Source organism: Delphinapterus leucas, chromosome 11 (assembly GCF_059928025.1).
Source record: "Delphinapterus leucas isolate spDelLeu-1000000601 "Yukka" chromosome 11, BTC_Dleu_Yukka2, whole genome shotgun sequence".
In the NCBI taxonomy this organism is placed as follows: domain Eukaryota; kingdom Metazoa; phylum Chordata; class Mammalia; order Artiodactyla; family Monodontidae; genus Delphinapterus; species Delphinapterus leucas.
In genome coordinates this window covers 94978208-94995373 of record NC_143139.1, presented here as the reverse complement: position 1 = coordinate 94995373, position 17166 = coordinate 94978208, and the positions used below count along the sequence as shown (strand labels likewise).

Here is a 17166-nt window from a genome sequence, read left to right as displayed (position 1 = left end):
CTGATAAAGGCTAATTAGTATCAATTCCAATTGATAAAATTAACATTTAGCTGGTATTTGTGTTTTCCCCTGAACTTTGGACAAATTTACCAAAATCTGTTTTTTAAAATCTATTTTATCACAAAATCACTTCACGTAACAGTTAGGGAGGGCTGTAAGCTAGTGCTTGCAACCCACCCCCTCACCAACCTGAATCCTACACATCAGGCATTCAGACTGAGGCATTCTAAGATAAAGATGCAAGAAGTGAAACAAAGTCAGGTGTCTGTCTCACACAGTTTATTTAACAATAGGTAATAAGAAATCAAATTTAACAGTCTATACAGTGATCCAAAGTTCATATTTATAAGTAATCAACTTTAATCTCATGATTTACAAGTTGAGGGTTTTTGCTTTCTATTTTCAAGTTTTACAGAAAGTGTGTGTGTGTGTGTGTGTGTTTTGGGGGTGGACAGGGTAAGGAGGAAGAAAGCAAGCAAAGAAGAAACCCCAGGGACATTTTGCATGTTAAAATCATCCCACTGGAATCGTTTCTTACCCTCTTTTTAATTTTTTCCTTTGTTAGATGTAAAAATAACGAAAAAAATTCTTTCAAGAAAACAGAACCACAATATATAATACATCAATTTGGCAGCTGCCCCTGTATATTTTGAAAAAGTCATTTTTCTCTCTACATGTACAAATTACTTTAATACTTGAAGTTTTTACGATCAGACTTACGGAATAGAAAATTTTCTGGAGCACAAAAGTTGACTTGAGGGGACTTTTTTTTCCTTTTTTTTTTTTAAACATTTTTAAAAGAATGAACATCTTTGCACCCAGAGAAAAAAATTGGTATTTTAATATATATTTATATATATTTATATATATATAGAATGTAATTTTAAAGTAACATTAACCCCTTTTGTCCTCTGGTTTTAGAAATGTTCTTTTTTAACTCTTCCATAAAGTGAGGAAAATAGGGAAGAATGTCAACCATCTGCACCAGTAAATAATAACTATTAATATTACATATTTTCATTAATTTAAAAAAAATAATAAAACCTATTGGAGGTGCAAGGCGGGAGCATGTGGTTGGCTTCACAGACCTCAGCCTCCTCCCAGTGCACACTTGAACCAAACACACAAGGGAAAAAAAAACCAGGCTGGTGGGGACCAGCCATAACAAAAATAGATTCTTTGTGTTCTATCAATCACCCCTCAGGTTCATTTCGCATGTTTGCTTTAAACCACAAACAGCTACCGCGCAGTTCTTGTGTGTTCCAAGGAAAATTGTCTTTTAGGCTAAGAAAGATTCAAAAAAATTGTTTTCAGTACAAAAAGTCTTAAGAGAAAATAATTTTTTTGCTCCCAAAATACTACAAGGTGTCTCTAGTGTATGTCTAGTGTACTCTGTGAGAGGTTTGAATTCAAGTCTGAGTTGTCGGTGCTGAGTCCCAGGTCCGTGGCGCTGGCACCATGGAGGTTTGCCATGCCTGGATTGCTAGTCAGCTGAGAGAGCATCGAATTCTGGTCCGGGCTGGCAAAATGCCCTTGTTCCATGGGGTTGCCCTGGGCAGCGACCAGTCCGGGATGTGGAGAACTGGTCTGTGGGGAAACGTGGTGTGGAGAAGGCTGAGGCTGCATCCGTGGGGAAGGGCTGGAGTGGGGGGGCTGGGACTGTGGCCGCGGAGAAGGAACAGGCTGGGGAGACCGCACTTGATTGGAGAGAGATGGGATCTGCTGGCCTGGAAGGTGCGGGGACTGAGCCTGACTCGGGAGCATGTGCTGCTGGGGGCTCATGGGGTTGGGCTGAGCAGGGGACCCCATCTGTTGCTGAAGGAGGCGCTGCTGATAGGCCTGCAGGCCGGCTCCGGCCTCCGCCCCCAGGGCCGGGGGGAGCTGGCCCAGCTGGCCCCCGCTCCCTTGCTGCAGGTGCTGCAGGTGCTGCGGCATCCGGGGCGGCGGCGGCGGCGGCGGCGGCTGGGGGGCAGGGTAGCCCAGGCCCTGGGCTGGCTGAAACTGGCTGTGGCTGGCCAGCCCAGGCCCGACTCCCGGCCCCGCTCCCTGCTGCTGCTGCTGCATCATCTGCTGCCGCCTCAGAAGGTCCCGAAACTGCGCCGGCACGGTGCTGGGATTCATGCCCATCTGCGGAGCCTGGGGGCTCATGCCCCCCATGGGCGGCGGGAGCTGCTGCTGTGGCGCTTGCTGCTGCGGCAGGCCGGCCCTCTGGACGCCCGCCTGCATGGGATTCAAGTTCGGCATGGCGGGACTGGAGTGGACCCCCTGCTGGCCCGGCATGGCGGGGGGCTGCAGCCCTGGCTGGCCCTGGGGCACGCCGGGCTGCCCGGGGAGGGGCTGCGGATTGGAGTTGGCGTACTTGGCAGCCCGCTGCTTGATGAACGCAGCCAACAGCTGGGGGTTGGCGTGAAGGATACTAAGCACCTGTTGCTGCTGCAGGGGGGAGCTGGGAGACCTGAGAGTCCGCAGAAGGTTTTGTAAGGCTTGTTGAGACACAGTGCCCGGTTTGAGAGGGCTCACACCTACCTGGCCCAATCCCGGTTGGGGAGCCATGTTCAGGGGCTGACCATGCTGTGACACTGACATCATGGCTGGCCTGGGCATCCCAGGCTGCAGGTGCTGGGGCTGAGGCAATCCTCCTTGGGCCCATGGTGGTGGCTGCTGCATCCCTGTGGGCCCCACCCCTGGCTCCAAATGCCCGCCGGGACCTCTGGCCATGGGGGGTGCGTTCATACCCATGGGGGCCATCGGAGTCATCTGGGGCATCTGGTGCTGGATCGGCCTTTGAAAAATTTGCACATGGGCCATCTGGCGCTGCGTCTCGGCTGCCCTCTGAATCTGCATCGCCATTTCCACCGCTGCAGGAGGGGGTCCTGGGAGGGGTGGCTGAGCAGTCTGCGGAGGGGTCGGGGGGGTGACCTGGCCGGCTGCCTTGCCCTGGGACACCGGGCCAGCAGCCTGAGTCCTGGGCAAGTAGGGCGGCATGCTGGCGGGAGGGGTGGGCTGGGGCTGGGAGGGGGGCTGGGGCGTCTGCGGGGTGGTTGGTTGCTGGCCGGTGGGCGTGGTCGGGGTCGCAGGCGTCGGGGAGGGCAGGCCCTGCTGCTGCCCCACCACGCCAGCCCGCTGCATGCTGGCCATCCTCCTGCGGAGCATCTGGGCTTGCTGGAGCCGGTGCTGTAGCTGCTGCTGCCGGAGCTTCTGCTTGATGTTGAGGCAGAAGGGCACGGGGCACTTGTTCTCCTGGCAGTGCTTGGCGTGGTAGCAGCAGAGGGCGATGAGCTGCTTGCAGATGGGGCACCCTCCGTTGGTCTTCCGCTTGCAGCCCTTGGTGTGCTGCACAACCCGCTTCATCTTCTGGCAGGAGGGCAGGGAGCAGTTGGCATTTCGGCACTGGCAGGCGTGGACCAGAGACTGGATGCACCGCTGGATGCTCAGGCGGCGGGAATCCCCCGGGCTCTGGGTGGCCGCGGCCTGCTGGTTGTTGCTCTCGTCATCTAACCCGAGACCAAGTTTCTCCATTTTGTGGTCATGGTTTTTAGTGTTATAGCAGGTGATACACAAATCATAATCCTGGGGGAAGACACAGGTGCAGGTCAACTCTCCAGGATTAAAGTCATTCAAAAGTAGTTACATACTCTGCTTGGGCTAAAAAGCCCCGTTTTAGAGAAAGTCTCTAATCAACTACTCAGATTTGAGACCAGGCCCCACCCACCCCGTCCTGTTACTCACCAGTGGCCCCGGAGCCCAGGAAGGCCCTCCAGGCCTGCATAACCTCTGTCTGAATTGCATCTCAGGCACCTGGAAGCCCCCCCGCCCCTCCCCCGCCAGGGGCCTACCTCGCACACGGTGCAGTGCCAGCGCGTCTCCACGTGGTGCTTGCACTCATTGCAGGTGTAGACGAAGCGGTCCTGGCTCTGGGTGTGCAGCTCCACCAGCATGCACATGGTGGACCACTGGGCTCTTCGGAGTGAGGAGAACTCCAGGTGCTTGTCCCTTGCGAGGGTGAGAAAGGCATCCCGCCCGTCCATCAGGTCGCAGGGGATGAGGGGGTCGGGATCAACGATGGGAGGCAGGGAGTTGGCGGCGGGGCCGGCGATGAGACGGATCACAAAGAAGACCTGCAAAACAGACAGTCTCATCCTGACTCTGGCGCTAGAGCACCACGGGGCACTGGACCAGATGCCACGGACGGGTGGGCCAGGCTGTGCACCTGGGGGGCCGGGACGCCTGGCTTAGTTTTATGACCACCTCGCAAGGTTACATGACATGGTCCTTTTTCTCCTGCTTCACTACCTCTGTGCTCTTCTCTGGGACTTGTCTACGATGGGACTAAAGAATCTACATCTTACGTTTTCTACATCATTCAATAATTTCTTCAAAAGAAGACTGGTCGGGTACAGCACTGTACAGTGGACATTCTACCTCAAAGTGGTCTACTTTAAGATACAATCCATGGTTTAACCTGACTCTAATCATAAGGAAACAGAAAAATCCAAATTGAGGGACATTCTATAAACAATTGGCCTGGAGTCTTCCATGTCATGTTAAGAAAGTAAGGCCAGGAACCAAAACATGGCGACTCGGCATGGAGCAGGAGAAGCAGGCCCGAGACGGCAGCAGCGGGCGAGGTTCCTGAGCGTGAAGCCACAGCGCGCTCACGCAGAAAACGCCCTCCTTCCTAGAAGGGACTTGCTGCAATGAAGATAAAGAAAATGTAGCAGAATGTTAACAGCTGGTGAATCTAAGTGAAGGCTATGGGAGGGCATCTTCTATATAACTTTCCTGTAAGTTTGGAGGAAAAAAAAAGTTGGTAGGGGTGGGAAAATTAAAAAAGCAAAACCTCCTTCGTCCTTGCTACAGAAACAGCAAAAGTTGAAGTTTGTTCACTGAAGTTTAAAGACACACAACCACCATTAATTCCCATAACCACTGGTGTAAAGGCTGCAAGAGGAAGCTCGGATTATATATGTAATAATAAAATGTAAAATGGAACCTTCAAGAGATCAAGAACTTGTAACTGCTGTATTGCCCACTATATTCTACCAGTTTTTCAGAGGCTGAAAATCTGTGCAAACTGGCAGTAACATTTGTTATATACGTGGGCAGCAATGCTGGCATAAAACAAGAGTCTAGAAAAAGAACACAGGGACTTGCCTGGCAGTCCAGTGCTTAAGACTCCGTGCTTCCACTGCAGGGGGCGTGGGTTTGATCCCTGGTCGGGGAGCTATTAAGACCCTGCATGCCACACAGTGTGGCCAAAAACAAAAACTTGAAAAAAACAAAAAAAAGAAAACATAGGACAAGAGTGCACACACCGACTAAAGACATATAAAAACAGATGCCGAAAGTTAAAAACATCAAGGGAGGACCGTGATGTGTGTGTGACCTTGTGGCTCAAAGAAAGCACTCATAAAGCAAGGAAGAGCATTTTTTTTTTTTTTTTAGGAAGAGCATTTTGAAAATGTGATCATACACAGGAAAGTACTTGATCTAACAAGTAGGGAATGTCTGCAGCAACCCATTCAAAAGAGGGGCAGATAAAACCATCTGGTGACTCCCTAGGAAATCTTCACTATGGCCAACCATCCAATAACAACCATTATGACTGATTCCACTGTATGTCACCCTAGAGCTAAGACAATACTTGGATTTAACCTAAATTAACGACCTTAGATTCTAACTCCTAACAGGTGACCACTACCCACATTTTCTTCAGATGATGTATCTACAACTTAAGTCACACCTATTATGACATACTCTAAGGGCTTTCCCCAACTGCTGTTATGATAGAATTCTGTGACACTATATATTGCTCAAAACAGCTGACAATCATTATCTAAGTGAGGCATCCACACCTTAAACCAAGACTTCAAGTCCCCTCTCCGCATAATGGCCTCTTCCTATAAGAACTCGACTATGATGTCTGAACAGAGTCATACATGTTAAAAAAAAAAACAACAACAAACTGACATGAATTACCCTTCAAGACTCCTCATCTTAGCAATGATGACGTTGGGGGAAAAAGTCCAACACACCCAGTTTTACTCCCAAGCTACCTACAACAATAAATAAGCAATTTAAATAATGAAATAATTCAAAGTTTTAACTTTGCTGAGAAGGTGTTACAGGTGCATATATGAAAGTTTAACTTTTCTTCAATTCTCTACACTTCCCAGTTCCCTTTCAGGAAGGCAAATATTCATTCATTTTGCCAAAGTTCCATTACAGACAAAGTGGAGTGGCCAAATGGAGTTCTAAGGAGCTTGGTCTAAAACAAAACAATAAAGATACCCAACAAGCCAATCTCCTGAACAATGGACAGAAATACAAACATAAAAGGATCACAAACAACAGGGTCAGACAAACTATGCTTACACTTTCCCAGCACCATCTAGCTTTATAAGAGCTACAAATCAAAGACGGCTTACGTTTCCTATTCTCAGCACCCACTCTAGCCATCCTCTTTCTGCCTTCTTTCCCCTCAAATGATTTTCTTCCTTCTGAATTTCAAATGGTCTGGTGCTCACGTCATAAATACCAACCACGGTGGAGAGCTTTTGAGAAATCCTGCCCTGTTCTTTTCCATGCTTGGTGGCTATATCTTACCTCTTTATGCTTCTCCATGGTGGCATACAGTTTTTGCGAGAGGTCATTGGATACATTGGGCATGCCTGGCTTCTTCTTATTGCCCCTACTCAGGCTGCTCTTGTTTTTGCTAGTTTTCTTATTATTCTTCTTTTTAGCATTTTTGCTGTCTCCCTTTGTCACCTGCAGGTTAGCACAAGAGGACGAGAAAATGTTAACTGTTTGTTAAGAGAGTTAAGAAAAAATAATGGTAAAAAGACTCCATTTTTTTTTAAGACTCCATTTTTGAAACTAGAGTTCATAACCTTCCACCTTACACCATCTGCTCTCTTCATTCATGCTGTCTTTTTTAAAGCTGTTATTTACAGTAAACTAAAGTTTACTAACGTTTTTGCACGTATTTTCTCCCAGTGAAGAATGTCTCCACTAATGTCTCTTCGTTAAGACAATGGCAGCCTTAGCTTTTTGGCCAGCCTTAGCTTTTTGGCCAGAAGAACCCTGCAGACCAAGGAGACACCTCAGGTAGACCCAGGCTATCCCAGATTTGAGGACAAGAACAAGGAGTGAGTGGCAGTGTGGGGTAGTGAAGTGCACACAGGAGCAGGGAGCCAAAGGCCTTGCCTACATTTCCTTCTGCTCACTTTCTAGAATTTTATGGGCCTACTATTAAAAAAAAAACCTTGAAAAACGTTCAATCGAGGAGTTTAAACTGCAGGCTGTAAAGGGTGTTTATTAGACTATTTAAGGGTGACTTTATTAGTTCAGACTCAGTAAGGGCAATCTAGATAAACTATGGGGAAATAAATGACAAGGAAAAGCTCCTCAGATGATCCGTCTACAACATAGGTTCTGTTTGGGGACTGGCAAACTCTGGCCCAGACCTGTTTTTGTATGGCTAAGAATGATGGTTTTTATATCTATAAAGTGTTGTTTAAAGAAAAAAAGAAAAAGAAAAAACAGAAAAAAAGAATGTGCTGGAGACAATATATCTGCAAGGCCCAAAATATTCATAATCTAGACCTCTGCAGAAAAAGTTTACCAACCCCATGCTCTAGATGGGTAATTTTCTCAGTCTTCCATTACTAGAAATCCAAGATTCCATTTAAAAATGAGGTCTGGTACTTCCCCGGTGGTCCAATGGCTAAGATTCTGCGCTCCCAATGCAGGGGGCCCGGGTTCGATCCCTGGTCAGGGAAGTAGGTCCCGCATGCCATAACTAAGACTCTGTGGAGCCAAATAAATAAGTATTTTTAAAAAATGAGGTCTGGGACTTCCCTGGTGGCACAGTGGTTGAGAATCCGCCTGCCAGTGCAGGGGACAAGTGTTCGAGCCCTGGTCTGGGAGGATCGCACATGCCGCAAAGCAACTAAGCCCGTGTGCCACAACTACTGAACCTGTGCTCTAGAGCCTGCGAGCCACAATTACTGAGCCTGCGAGCCACAACTACTGCAGCCCGCGTGCCTAGAGCCTGTGCTCTGCAACAAAGAGAAGCCACCACAATGAGAAGCCCACGCACCGTAACAAAGAGTAGCCCCTGCTCACCGCAACTAGAGAAAGCCCGTGCACAGCAACGAAGACCCGAAATCAGCCAATCAATCAATTTATATATTAAAAGAAAGAGGTCTGATGCTAAAAAAGGCTTAAAACCACTCAACTAGAACCACAGTAACTTATCTACGCCAATATTTCTTGCCCAACTTGAAGAACTGAGAGCTTTAAGACCATGTTGAAAACTTAAGCTCACTTCTGGGTTATACATGAGAATAGGTAGGCTGGAAAGGGAAATGCAAAGCCCTCACATCTGTGCTTTCGTTGCTCGTGTTCTCCTCTCGCTTTCTCTCTTCCTCCTCCTGTTCCAGTTCCTTAATGCTCTCTTCCAGTACATTGGGCCAGAAATCACCTTCAAAGTAAGGCAATTCCTTCGCGCTTGTTAATCGATCTTCAGTAGCTTGTTTAAAAATATCCTGTGAAAATATCCGTGTACAAATAGGAATTTATATATTAAAAAAAAAAAAACACGTTTATTACAGAAGCAGTCATAGCTAACGGATGCAAGAAACATGAAGAATCAGATGTGTCTTCTGGAAGATGGCAGAGATTTTATACCCAAGTCTGATGTCCGGGGAGACATTTAGTGTCACAAACAGTGAGAGGTCTGGTCTGAAATCAGTATTTCTGGTTCCTCTTTCCTCTACCCACGAGGACAGGGAAATTATCCGCCTTTACATAACCAAATGGCAAACTATCCTGTCAGGAACAATGGCAAAGGCAGCATCATTCACACCGTGGCTTCTACCACTCTTGAGACAGAACGCAGTGCGACGGGAGGCACGCCCGCCTTGCACACACCCTTGAAGTATCAGCAGTTCCTACTGAGAAATATGTTCAAAACAACCCCGATTACAATTACTGGAAACCACATGGTTAAAGAATGATTTGCTGGGCTGCTTAGGAAAACACCCATTTCATGTTTTCCTCCCCATCAGTAAAAACAGATAAGATACTTAGTAGTTCAAGTTTCTTAACATGAGATACCCTACAATCACAAATGACTATTAAATATTTTGCCAGATCCACTCATCTTAGTAATTCAGGAAAGAAAATACCTGCTATCAAATTAGCTTAATTTTACAAATTACATGGAAGAGGGAGAACAAACAGAAGATTTCTGTTAAGATAGTAAAAAGAGCAGAATACAGAGCAGCAGGATTAGTCAAGCCACAGTTCTATCATCCCCCCCACTCCTGACCTTGTAGTCGTGGACAATTCGCTCGGATACAGCCTTGTCGAGCATCTTTTTGTACCACTCCTGCAGTCGCTTGGGCTTGGGTATCTTCTGGTCGGGGGGGTGGCAATGGAAGATGTAGTCGTCTCCTTCACTTGGGGGGCATGCCCAAATATGCCCTGTTGTATATCTAACAACACAAAGAGAAGGAACATTCAAGAGAAAGATCACCCATCCTAGAAAGAATGTTATACTTTAAACTACAAAGTGGAGTCAGTACAGAAACCAATAATTTCCCAGAGATAACATGAAGTGTGCAATCCACATCAGACCAAAAGTCTTAGGCCAGGGACTTCCCTGGTGGCACAGTGGTTAAGAATCCGCCTGCAAATGCAGGGGACGCGGGTTCGAACCCTGGTCCTAAAAGATCCCACATGCCGCGGAGCCACTAAGCCCATGAGCCACAACTACTGAGCCTGCACGTAGCAACAAGAGAAGCCACCGTAATGAGAAGTCTGCACACCGCAACGCAAGAGCAGCCCCCGGTCGCGGCAACAAAGACCCAACGCAGCCAAAAAAAAAAGCCTTCCAGGCCAGAACTAGGCATAACCCTGGATCAAAAAAATCCCAAATTTGCATTTAAAGACCAAACAAAAGCTACAATGCAAAGGAAAACGAATCCATGTCAGCAGGAGGGCTAAATGAAATGCAAACTGTTGAAAGGAATAACCTGCAAGGTGAGGTGGTGAGGTGCTAAATATTCTCAAGTACATATATACCTTGAAGGTAAGGAACCAGTCTGATGAATTTTTTTTATCTCCAGACCTTAGTGTGATTTTGGTTTTGATACTCAGGTGCAAAAGGACCAAGTGCAGGTTAAGGTTCTGGCCCTTCAAATCAAACTGTACCTAATAGCTTAACTGAACAAAATAAATCTGGGATGGGTGCAACTACGGTCAAAATATTAAATTCTTTCCCACTGGCAAAATTAACCAACGGTCTCCAAATTATAGTTCCATTAGATGAAAGCCAAAGTTGAGGAAAAAAGACCAAAAGTCACATATTTGCATGTATTATATCTCACCATAATATCAGTGGTGATTAGTTTAAAACTAATTAAGTTGTTTTGCATTTGTTTTTATGCTTACCCTAATTTCTTGACGTATTCCAAATACCCAATTAGAATTTCATGATAGACTGCAGTCCTCAAGCATTTAGGACGGAAGAAATGAACACTGTCCAGGTATGATATGTATACTCTCCTATACCAAACAAGGAGAAAGAAGCCAGGTCAAGTCACGCAACGAGTTCCTACTGATGTGGCTAAAAACACCTTCTCTCTTTTCTGTGCCCTTTGCTGACCTTGTCATTTTTAATGCTTATCACACAATATTACAGTTATTTAGGTAAATGACTAGATTGTGAACCCGTCGGGGGGTTTTGTGGGCCTGTGGCTCTATTACAGTCTCAGCACCTAGCAGGGCCTGAGACACAGTATAATCAGTCAGTATTGAGCAATCCAAACATTCTGGCAGCACTCTTATTCTGGCCTTTATACTATTTTGGAATGGAGAATTCTAAAACATATTCTACCTCATTTGTATGACATTCTTTCACGTACATCTCAGCAAGGTACTTGAAACAACCTAGACTTAATTATATTTTCTGAAAAGTCGTCAGTTTGTTTCCTATTTTGTGTTTTAGGCTGCTGTTCACATCCCTTTCCCTATTACTGTGACCACACAAGAGCAGTATTTTCTAGTTTTGTTTTCGTGTTTTGTTTCACTTCAATACTACACACTTGAAAACCTGCATTTCCAAAACAAGCACATCAAATATTTTTCTTGTCCATTATGCTTGTTTACCTTACTATAACTTCAAACTCCCACGCAAATTAGAAAGTAGCCATAGTAAAGTCTTACCTCTGGTTGGGCGGGGGGCAGTCAGAACCATACTCTTGAACGTGCATGCCAAAGAAACACAAGTCAACACCATCAATCTCCTCAAAGGCAAAGAGGGCTTTTGTTCGATATGGAAAGGATTCTGCCATCTCTCCACTGTCTACAAACCTATACAATTCATGTTGGAGGGAAAGACCACAACGTTTCATTCAGATTAGATTCATCAACAGTAACTGTGTATGAGCAACTGTGGATCCACAGAGAAGAAAAGGGGAAATTATTAGGTACCTTGCTTTCATGCCTGGTTTGACTTCCACAGTTTTGTCAGAAGCATGAACTACTCTAACGGTGACCTCTCCTGACTCAGGGTGATTTTGTCGCCTCAGAAAGTCATTCACACGATTCTCCAGAAAGGTGCCAAGCCTGGTAGATGGCAACCCTAAGAATTTAAAAGTTAAAAGTTCAGTAGTATCTAAGGTGCAAATTTATTACTATCAGTCTTAAGTTTCAATACCAAATCTCATTTCTGCTTTTTCAATACTAACAAGATTACTTGCTAGATTTTGTTAAGTTAGCAATCTAGTTAATACTTAAAAAAAAGATTTAATGTGGAACACTTCATGAGTCTATCATCCGTACAGAGCGCCATGCTAATCATCTCTTTATCATTCTGATTTCAGTATATGTGCAGTTAAAGCAAGCAGGGTAGTTAATACTTTTTAAATGTTATTTTCCCCAACTTTTTATTTTGAAAAATTTTCCTTTTCAGAAGAGTCAAAAAACAGAACAAACACTCATATGCACTTTGCCTCAATTGCAGTAATATTTAACAACTGTCGAGTGCTTTGATAAGCTTTAACAGAGGATTAAAAGCAACCTGTAGATCAGGAAAAAACTGCAAAGGCATCATTCTACAAAACTAAAACTGACTGCCATCCCCACCCAACTGAAAAGATCAGACAGGTCTAAATGCAGTCCCGACTAAGGGAATACACAAAACTGAGGGAATCATTCATGAGATGGCAATTCTGGGAAAGTATTTCCACATCTGGCCTCCATCAGGATACGTGCAGGAACAAGAAAAACATATATCCTCCTTCTTATAAATAACTAGATCTAATGATTTTCACACCAAAAAGTACATTACAGTTCAACTTTAAGTACATCATGGAAAAATTATTTGGTTTTAACTTTGGTTAAATATTTCAAATAGGGGCTTCCCTGGTGGCGCAGTGGATAGGAATCTGCCTGCCAATGCAGGGGACACGGGTTCAATCCCTGGTCAGGAAGATCCCCCATGCCGCGGAGCAACTAAGCCCGTGCACCACAACTGCTGAGCCTGCACTCTAGAGCCTGCGAACCACAACTACTGAAGCCCGCGCGCCTGGAGCCCGTGCTCCGCAACGGGAGAGGCCACTGCAATGAGAAGCCCGCGCACCACAATGAAAAATGGCCCCCACTCAGAAGCGAAGACCCAATGCAGCCAAAAAATAATTTAAAAAATTTTTTTAAATTTCAAATAATGTTGAAACAAAATAATTCATTCTGGATGTTTATTTTTAACTATGCTTCAGTGAAGCTTTGCCAAATTTTACCTGTAAGAATGAAACTTACTTTTAGCAGAAAACTTATTTTCTTTTCTAGTTCGTGCAGTCTTCTTTAAACAGCCATCACAGACAAATCTAAAATGTAAACCAAGACTTTGCTTAAACAACTTAGAGAAACACTTGAAGTAACATATGCTATAGAATCTATCTTATGTATGTGTAAGGTTGAAATTTTTAAAAGACAACCTGGGAGCAATATTTCTAAATACACAACAAAAAGTTAATGTAACCAATATACACAGAGCTTTTAGAAAACATTAAGAGAAAAAGGATAAAAAACCTAACTGAGGGCTTCCCTGGTGGTGCAGTGGTTAAGAATCTGCCTGCCAATGCAGGGGACACAGGTTTGAGCCCTGGTCCGGGAAGATCCCACATGCCGCAGAACAACTAAGCCCGTGCGCCACAAATGCTGAAGCCCGCGCGCCTAGAGCCTGTGCTCTGCAACAAGAGAAGCCACCGCAATGAGAAGCCTGCGCACCGCAGAGTAGTCCCCCAGCTGCCACAACTAGAGAAAGCCCACGCGCAGCAATGAAGACCCAACACAGCCAAAAATAAAAAAAAAAAAAAGAAATAAAAAACCTAACTGAGAAATAGATAAAAGACATGAAGAAATGTGAAGGGCATATAAATTGGCATACATGCACAAAGATGTTGAAGAATCACAGATTAAAGCAGAAAATCTGTGTTATGGCCAATCACATTGGCAAAAGTCTATATGCTACCGGTGGGAATGTAAATAAGTACGTTTTGAAAGCAGCACTAATATTTTTTTAAAAAAATATTTTTTGACTGCGCTGTGGGATCTTAGTTCCCTGACCAGGGATTGAACCTGTGCCCCCTGCATTGGAAGCCCAGAGTCTTAACCACTGGACTGCGAGGGAAGTCCAGCACTAATAGATTTTAAATGTACATTCTCTTTGTTTTTGCAATTACATAAGGATATGTGCATAAGTAGAATTTAAGTACTCATCAACGCCTGGCTGACCTTCAGTTGCAAGGATCATTGCAACTCCCTTAATTATCCTTACCCACTCTGTAATTAAGGAAAGCACTAAAAAGGCCTATCTAAAGACAAGCCATATAAACATCAACTACTGCGCTTCTCCTTAGTGTTTTTTTCTGGAAATTTGTTAATTAGCCTCTTCTTTCCTGTGACCTCCGAACTAGCATCAACAGTCAGTCCAGGGGACTTTCCTGGTGGTCCAGTGGCTGAGACTCCACGATCCCAGTGCAGAGGGCCCATGTCCGATCCCTAGTCAGGGAATTAGATCCCACATGCCAAAACTAAAGATCCTGCAGCCAGAGTTCTTGCGTGCCGCTACAAAGATCCCACATGCCACGACTAAGACCTGGCGTAGCCAAATAAAGAAATGAATGAATATGAAAAAAAAAAAGTCACTGGAGGGAAAGCAACCTAGAAAATAAAGCTCTTAAAACAACAACAACAACAGTCCAGGAAAAGAGCAGAGAGTAGATATCCATTCAAATGAGTCATTTAATACACAGATACTCCCCCAACCCTTCCCTTGGAACAGAGCTGGGATCAGCCCCATTCCTGGAGAAAGAGAGGTAGCCCATAGCAGTAAACACATAAGTGTCACAATGGACAAAAATCCACCCACTGCCCATGAAAGGCACTGATGATGTGCACCCTGGGTAAATATGTGGAGAATATTCAGAAACAGAACACGAGGCCCAAGAATACCTAGTTCATTGAAGTCTGTATCTAGTCATTTTCATGCAACTTTGCCTTTCACTGGACAACACCTAGTTAACTATTAACCAACTCCCCAAAAGATTTTATGTTTGCTTGCTTGCCTGTTTATTTATTTATTTATGGCTGCGTTGGGTCGTTGCTGCGCGCAGGCTTTCTCTAGTTGTGGCGAGCGGGGGCTGCTCTTCGTTGTGGTGCACGGGCTTCTCATTGCGGTGGCTTCTCTTGTTGCGGAGCACGGGCTCTAGGCGTGCGGGCTTCAGTAGTTGTGGCGTGTGGGCTCAGTAGTTGTGGTGCATGGGCTTAGTTGCTCCACGGCATGTGGGATCTTTCAGGACCAGGGCTTGAACCCATGTCCCCTGCACTGGCGGGCAGATTCTTAACCACTGTGCCACCAGGGAAGTCCCCTGGTTAGGATTTGATTTAAAATCTTTTGGGGGACTCTCCTGGTGGCACAGTGGTTAAGAATCTGTCTGCCAACACAGGGGACACAGCTTCGATCCCTGGTCTGGGAAGATCCCATATGCCTCAGAGCAACTAAGCCCGTGTGACAAAACTACTAAGCCTGCGCTCTAGAGCCCGCAAGCCACAACTGAGCCCATGTGCCACAAGTACTGAAGCCCGCGTACCTAGAGTCTGTGCTCCGCAACAAAAGAAGCCCCTGCTCGCCGCAACTAGAGAAAGCCCGCGCACAGCAACGAAGACCCAATGCAGCCAAAAAAAAAAAAAAAAATCCTAACCACGGTCACCATTCAGTATGCTGTTCAGTGCGATGTTCTCTCAGAGGCAGAAACTGCGGTGGCTCCTTGGCAACCTGCATTATCCATACCGTCTAGTTTTTCTACTGCAATGTAAGTAATGTTCAAAATCTAGCAGGTTTAACTGTGTCTAACATCTCCTTGCTGGTTTCCAGGTGCTACAGACTTCCTGTTACCCTCTACTGATAAATCTTTTGTATTTACTTTTGATGCACAATGACCACTAAAGAATTTAAAACAGAATAAAGTATTTGTATATGGATTAAAACAATGCAAATAAGAGAAATATCTATATTTTTGGATTCTAGGTTATTTAGTATTTTAAAACTGGATTTTAATGATCTTTTCCCAAATCAGAATAATTCTAAGGACTTCCCTGGTGGCGCAGTGGTTAAGAATCCGCCTGCCAATGCAGGGGACACGGGTTCGAGCCCTGGTCCAGGAAGATCCCACGTGCCGCAGAGCAACTAAGCCCGCACGCCCCAACTACTGAGCCCGCTCACCTAGAGCTCATGCTCTGCAACAAGAGAAGCCACCGCAATGAGAACCCCATGCACCGCAACCGAGAGTAAACCCCGCGCACCGCAACCAAAAGTAGTCCCCGCTTACCGCAACTAGAGAAAGCCCGCTCGCAGCAATGAAGACCCAACACAGCCATAAATAAATAAATTAAATTAATAAATATTAAAAAAAAAAAAAAAAGAATCTGCCTTCCAACGCAGGGGACATGGGCTTGATCCCTGGTTGGGGAACTAAGATCCCACGTGCTGCGGGGCAACTAAACCTGTGCGCCACAACTAGAGAGCTTGTGGACTGCAACTACTAAGCCACAACTAGAGAGAAGCCTGCACGCCACAGCAAAGAGCCCGCCCACCGCTACTAATACCCGACACAGCCAAAAATAAATAAACAAAAAAAAGAATGATTCCAAGAGACAGTAACTTTGAAGATAAAATATAATCATTGCAGAGAAGACAAACTTCCTAAAATTCACAACAAAGAAAAAGTCTAGGGAAAATACTGATGTCTCACCCAGATGGCCAGATGATCTCATGATGAAGGACACAGATCTGATGCATCTTTCTTCCACACTCCGTACATTCAACAAACCTGGAAAGGAAAAGTCAAAATTCAAGATTAAATCCAAAAATTTAACCAAATCAAAACTTCCAATATTTCCCAATTTCTGACAATTCAAAAGATAGCCAAAATCACGTCCAAAGAATTGAAGAATAGGTTTTAAAAGCTCTTTAGTGTAACAGGTAGAGCAAATCTCAAAAGCAGTTTAGTCATTAAATATGAACTGTGACTATGGAATAAAAAGTGAAAGATCAAGATGACTGCTGCTTAAACTTCCAAGTGAGTCTGACACCATCATATCCATTCCAGGAACACCTAGAATACCAGTACATCTCTGTACCTCTGAATACTTCTGAAAGGCCTCACTGTAAAGGAGGGGATTATGAACTGGTTTGAAAATACAGAGGACAACAGGGCTGGAATAATGGCACTGAGCAGAGGTAGCTTTGTGCTTCACTCAAGCCTATAAAACACCAAAATATTAGGTAGATTTAGTGAAATGTAAATGAATACTAACCATATGTAAATTTTAGCACTTCTACCATCTCTGTCAGATGTATGTTATAGATTTAGTCCAAGAATACAGAATCATCTCACTGGCTGTGCAAACCAAGAGAATGAAAGGAAGAAGGAAAATCAAAGTGTACTAACTACTCAAGGGGAACTACTTACAGTTCAGGATCCAGAGTGTCATTTTTTCTCTTCGAAAATTGTTCTTTATTTATTGTACTAAGGAAAAGAAGAGGGACACAATGAGAACAAGCAACATAGAAAGATCAGCAGTCTGACTACTGTT

General features: G+C 44.9%; 1 protein-coding gene and 1 pseudogene across 5 annotated transcripts in view; both read right to left on the bottom strand.

Annotated features, from left to right (window-relative positions):
- Nucleotides 1-264: 264 nt before the first annotated feature.
- Nucleotides 265-17166, bottom strand: part of EP300 (EP300 lysine acetyltransferase) — a 74261-nt gene continuing 57359 nt past the window's right edge. For 4 of the 5 annotated variants that reach the window (XM_089921362.1, XM_089921363.1, XM_089921364.1 and 1 more), the window contains 11 exons: nt 17043-17099; nt 16323-16400; nt 12826-12893; nt 11500-11650; nt 11233-11379; nt 10459-10572; nt 9335-9500; nt 8385-8549; nt 6607-6768; nt 3837-4118; nt 265-3570 (listed from right to left, as the gene is read on the bottom strand). In XM_089921362.1, the coding sequence (XP_089777488.1) occupies nt 1372-3570; nt 3837-4118; nt 6607-6768; nt 8385-8549; nt 9335-9500; nt 10459-10572; nt 11233-11379; nt 11500-11650; nt 12826-12893; nt 16323-16400; nt 17043-17099 (3589 nt within the window). In that variant the 3' untranslated portion in view covers nt 265-1371. The remainder of the gene's footprint in view (nt 3571-3836; nt 4119-6606; nt 6769-8384; nt 8550-9334; nt 9501-10458; nt 10573-11232; nt 11380-11499; nt 11651-12825; nt 12894-16322; nt 16401-17042; nt 17100-17166) is intronic. The other variant, XM_089921365.1, reaches the window with a different exon arrangement.
- LOC149748078 (U6 spliceosomal RNA) lies at nt 11814-11911 on the bottom strand (annotated as a pseudogene).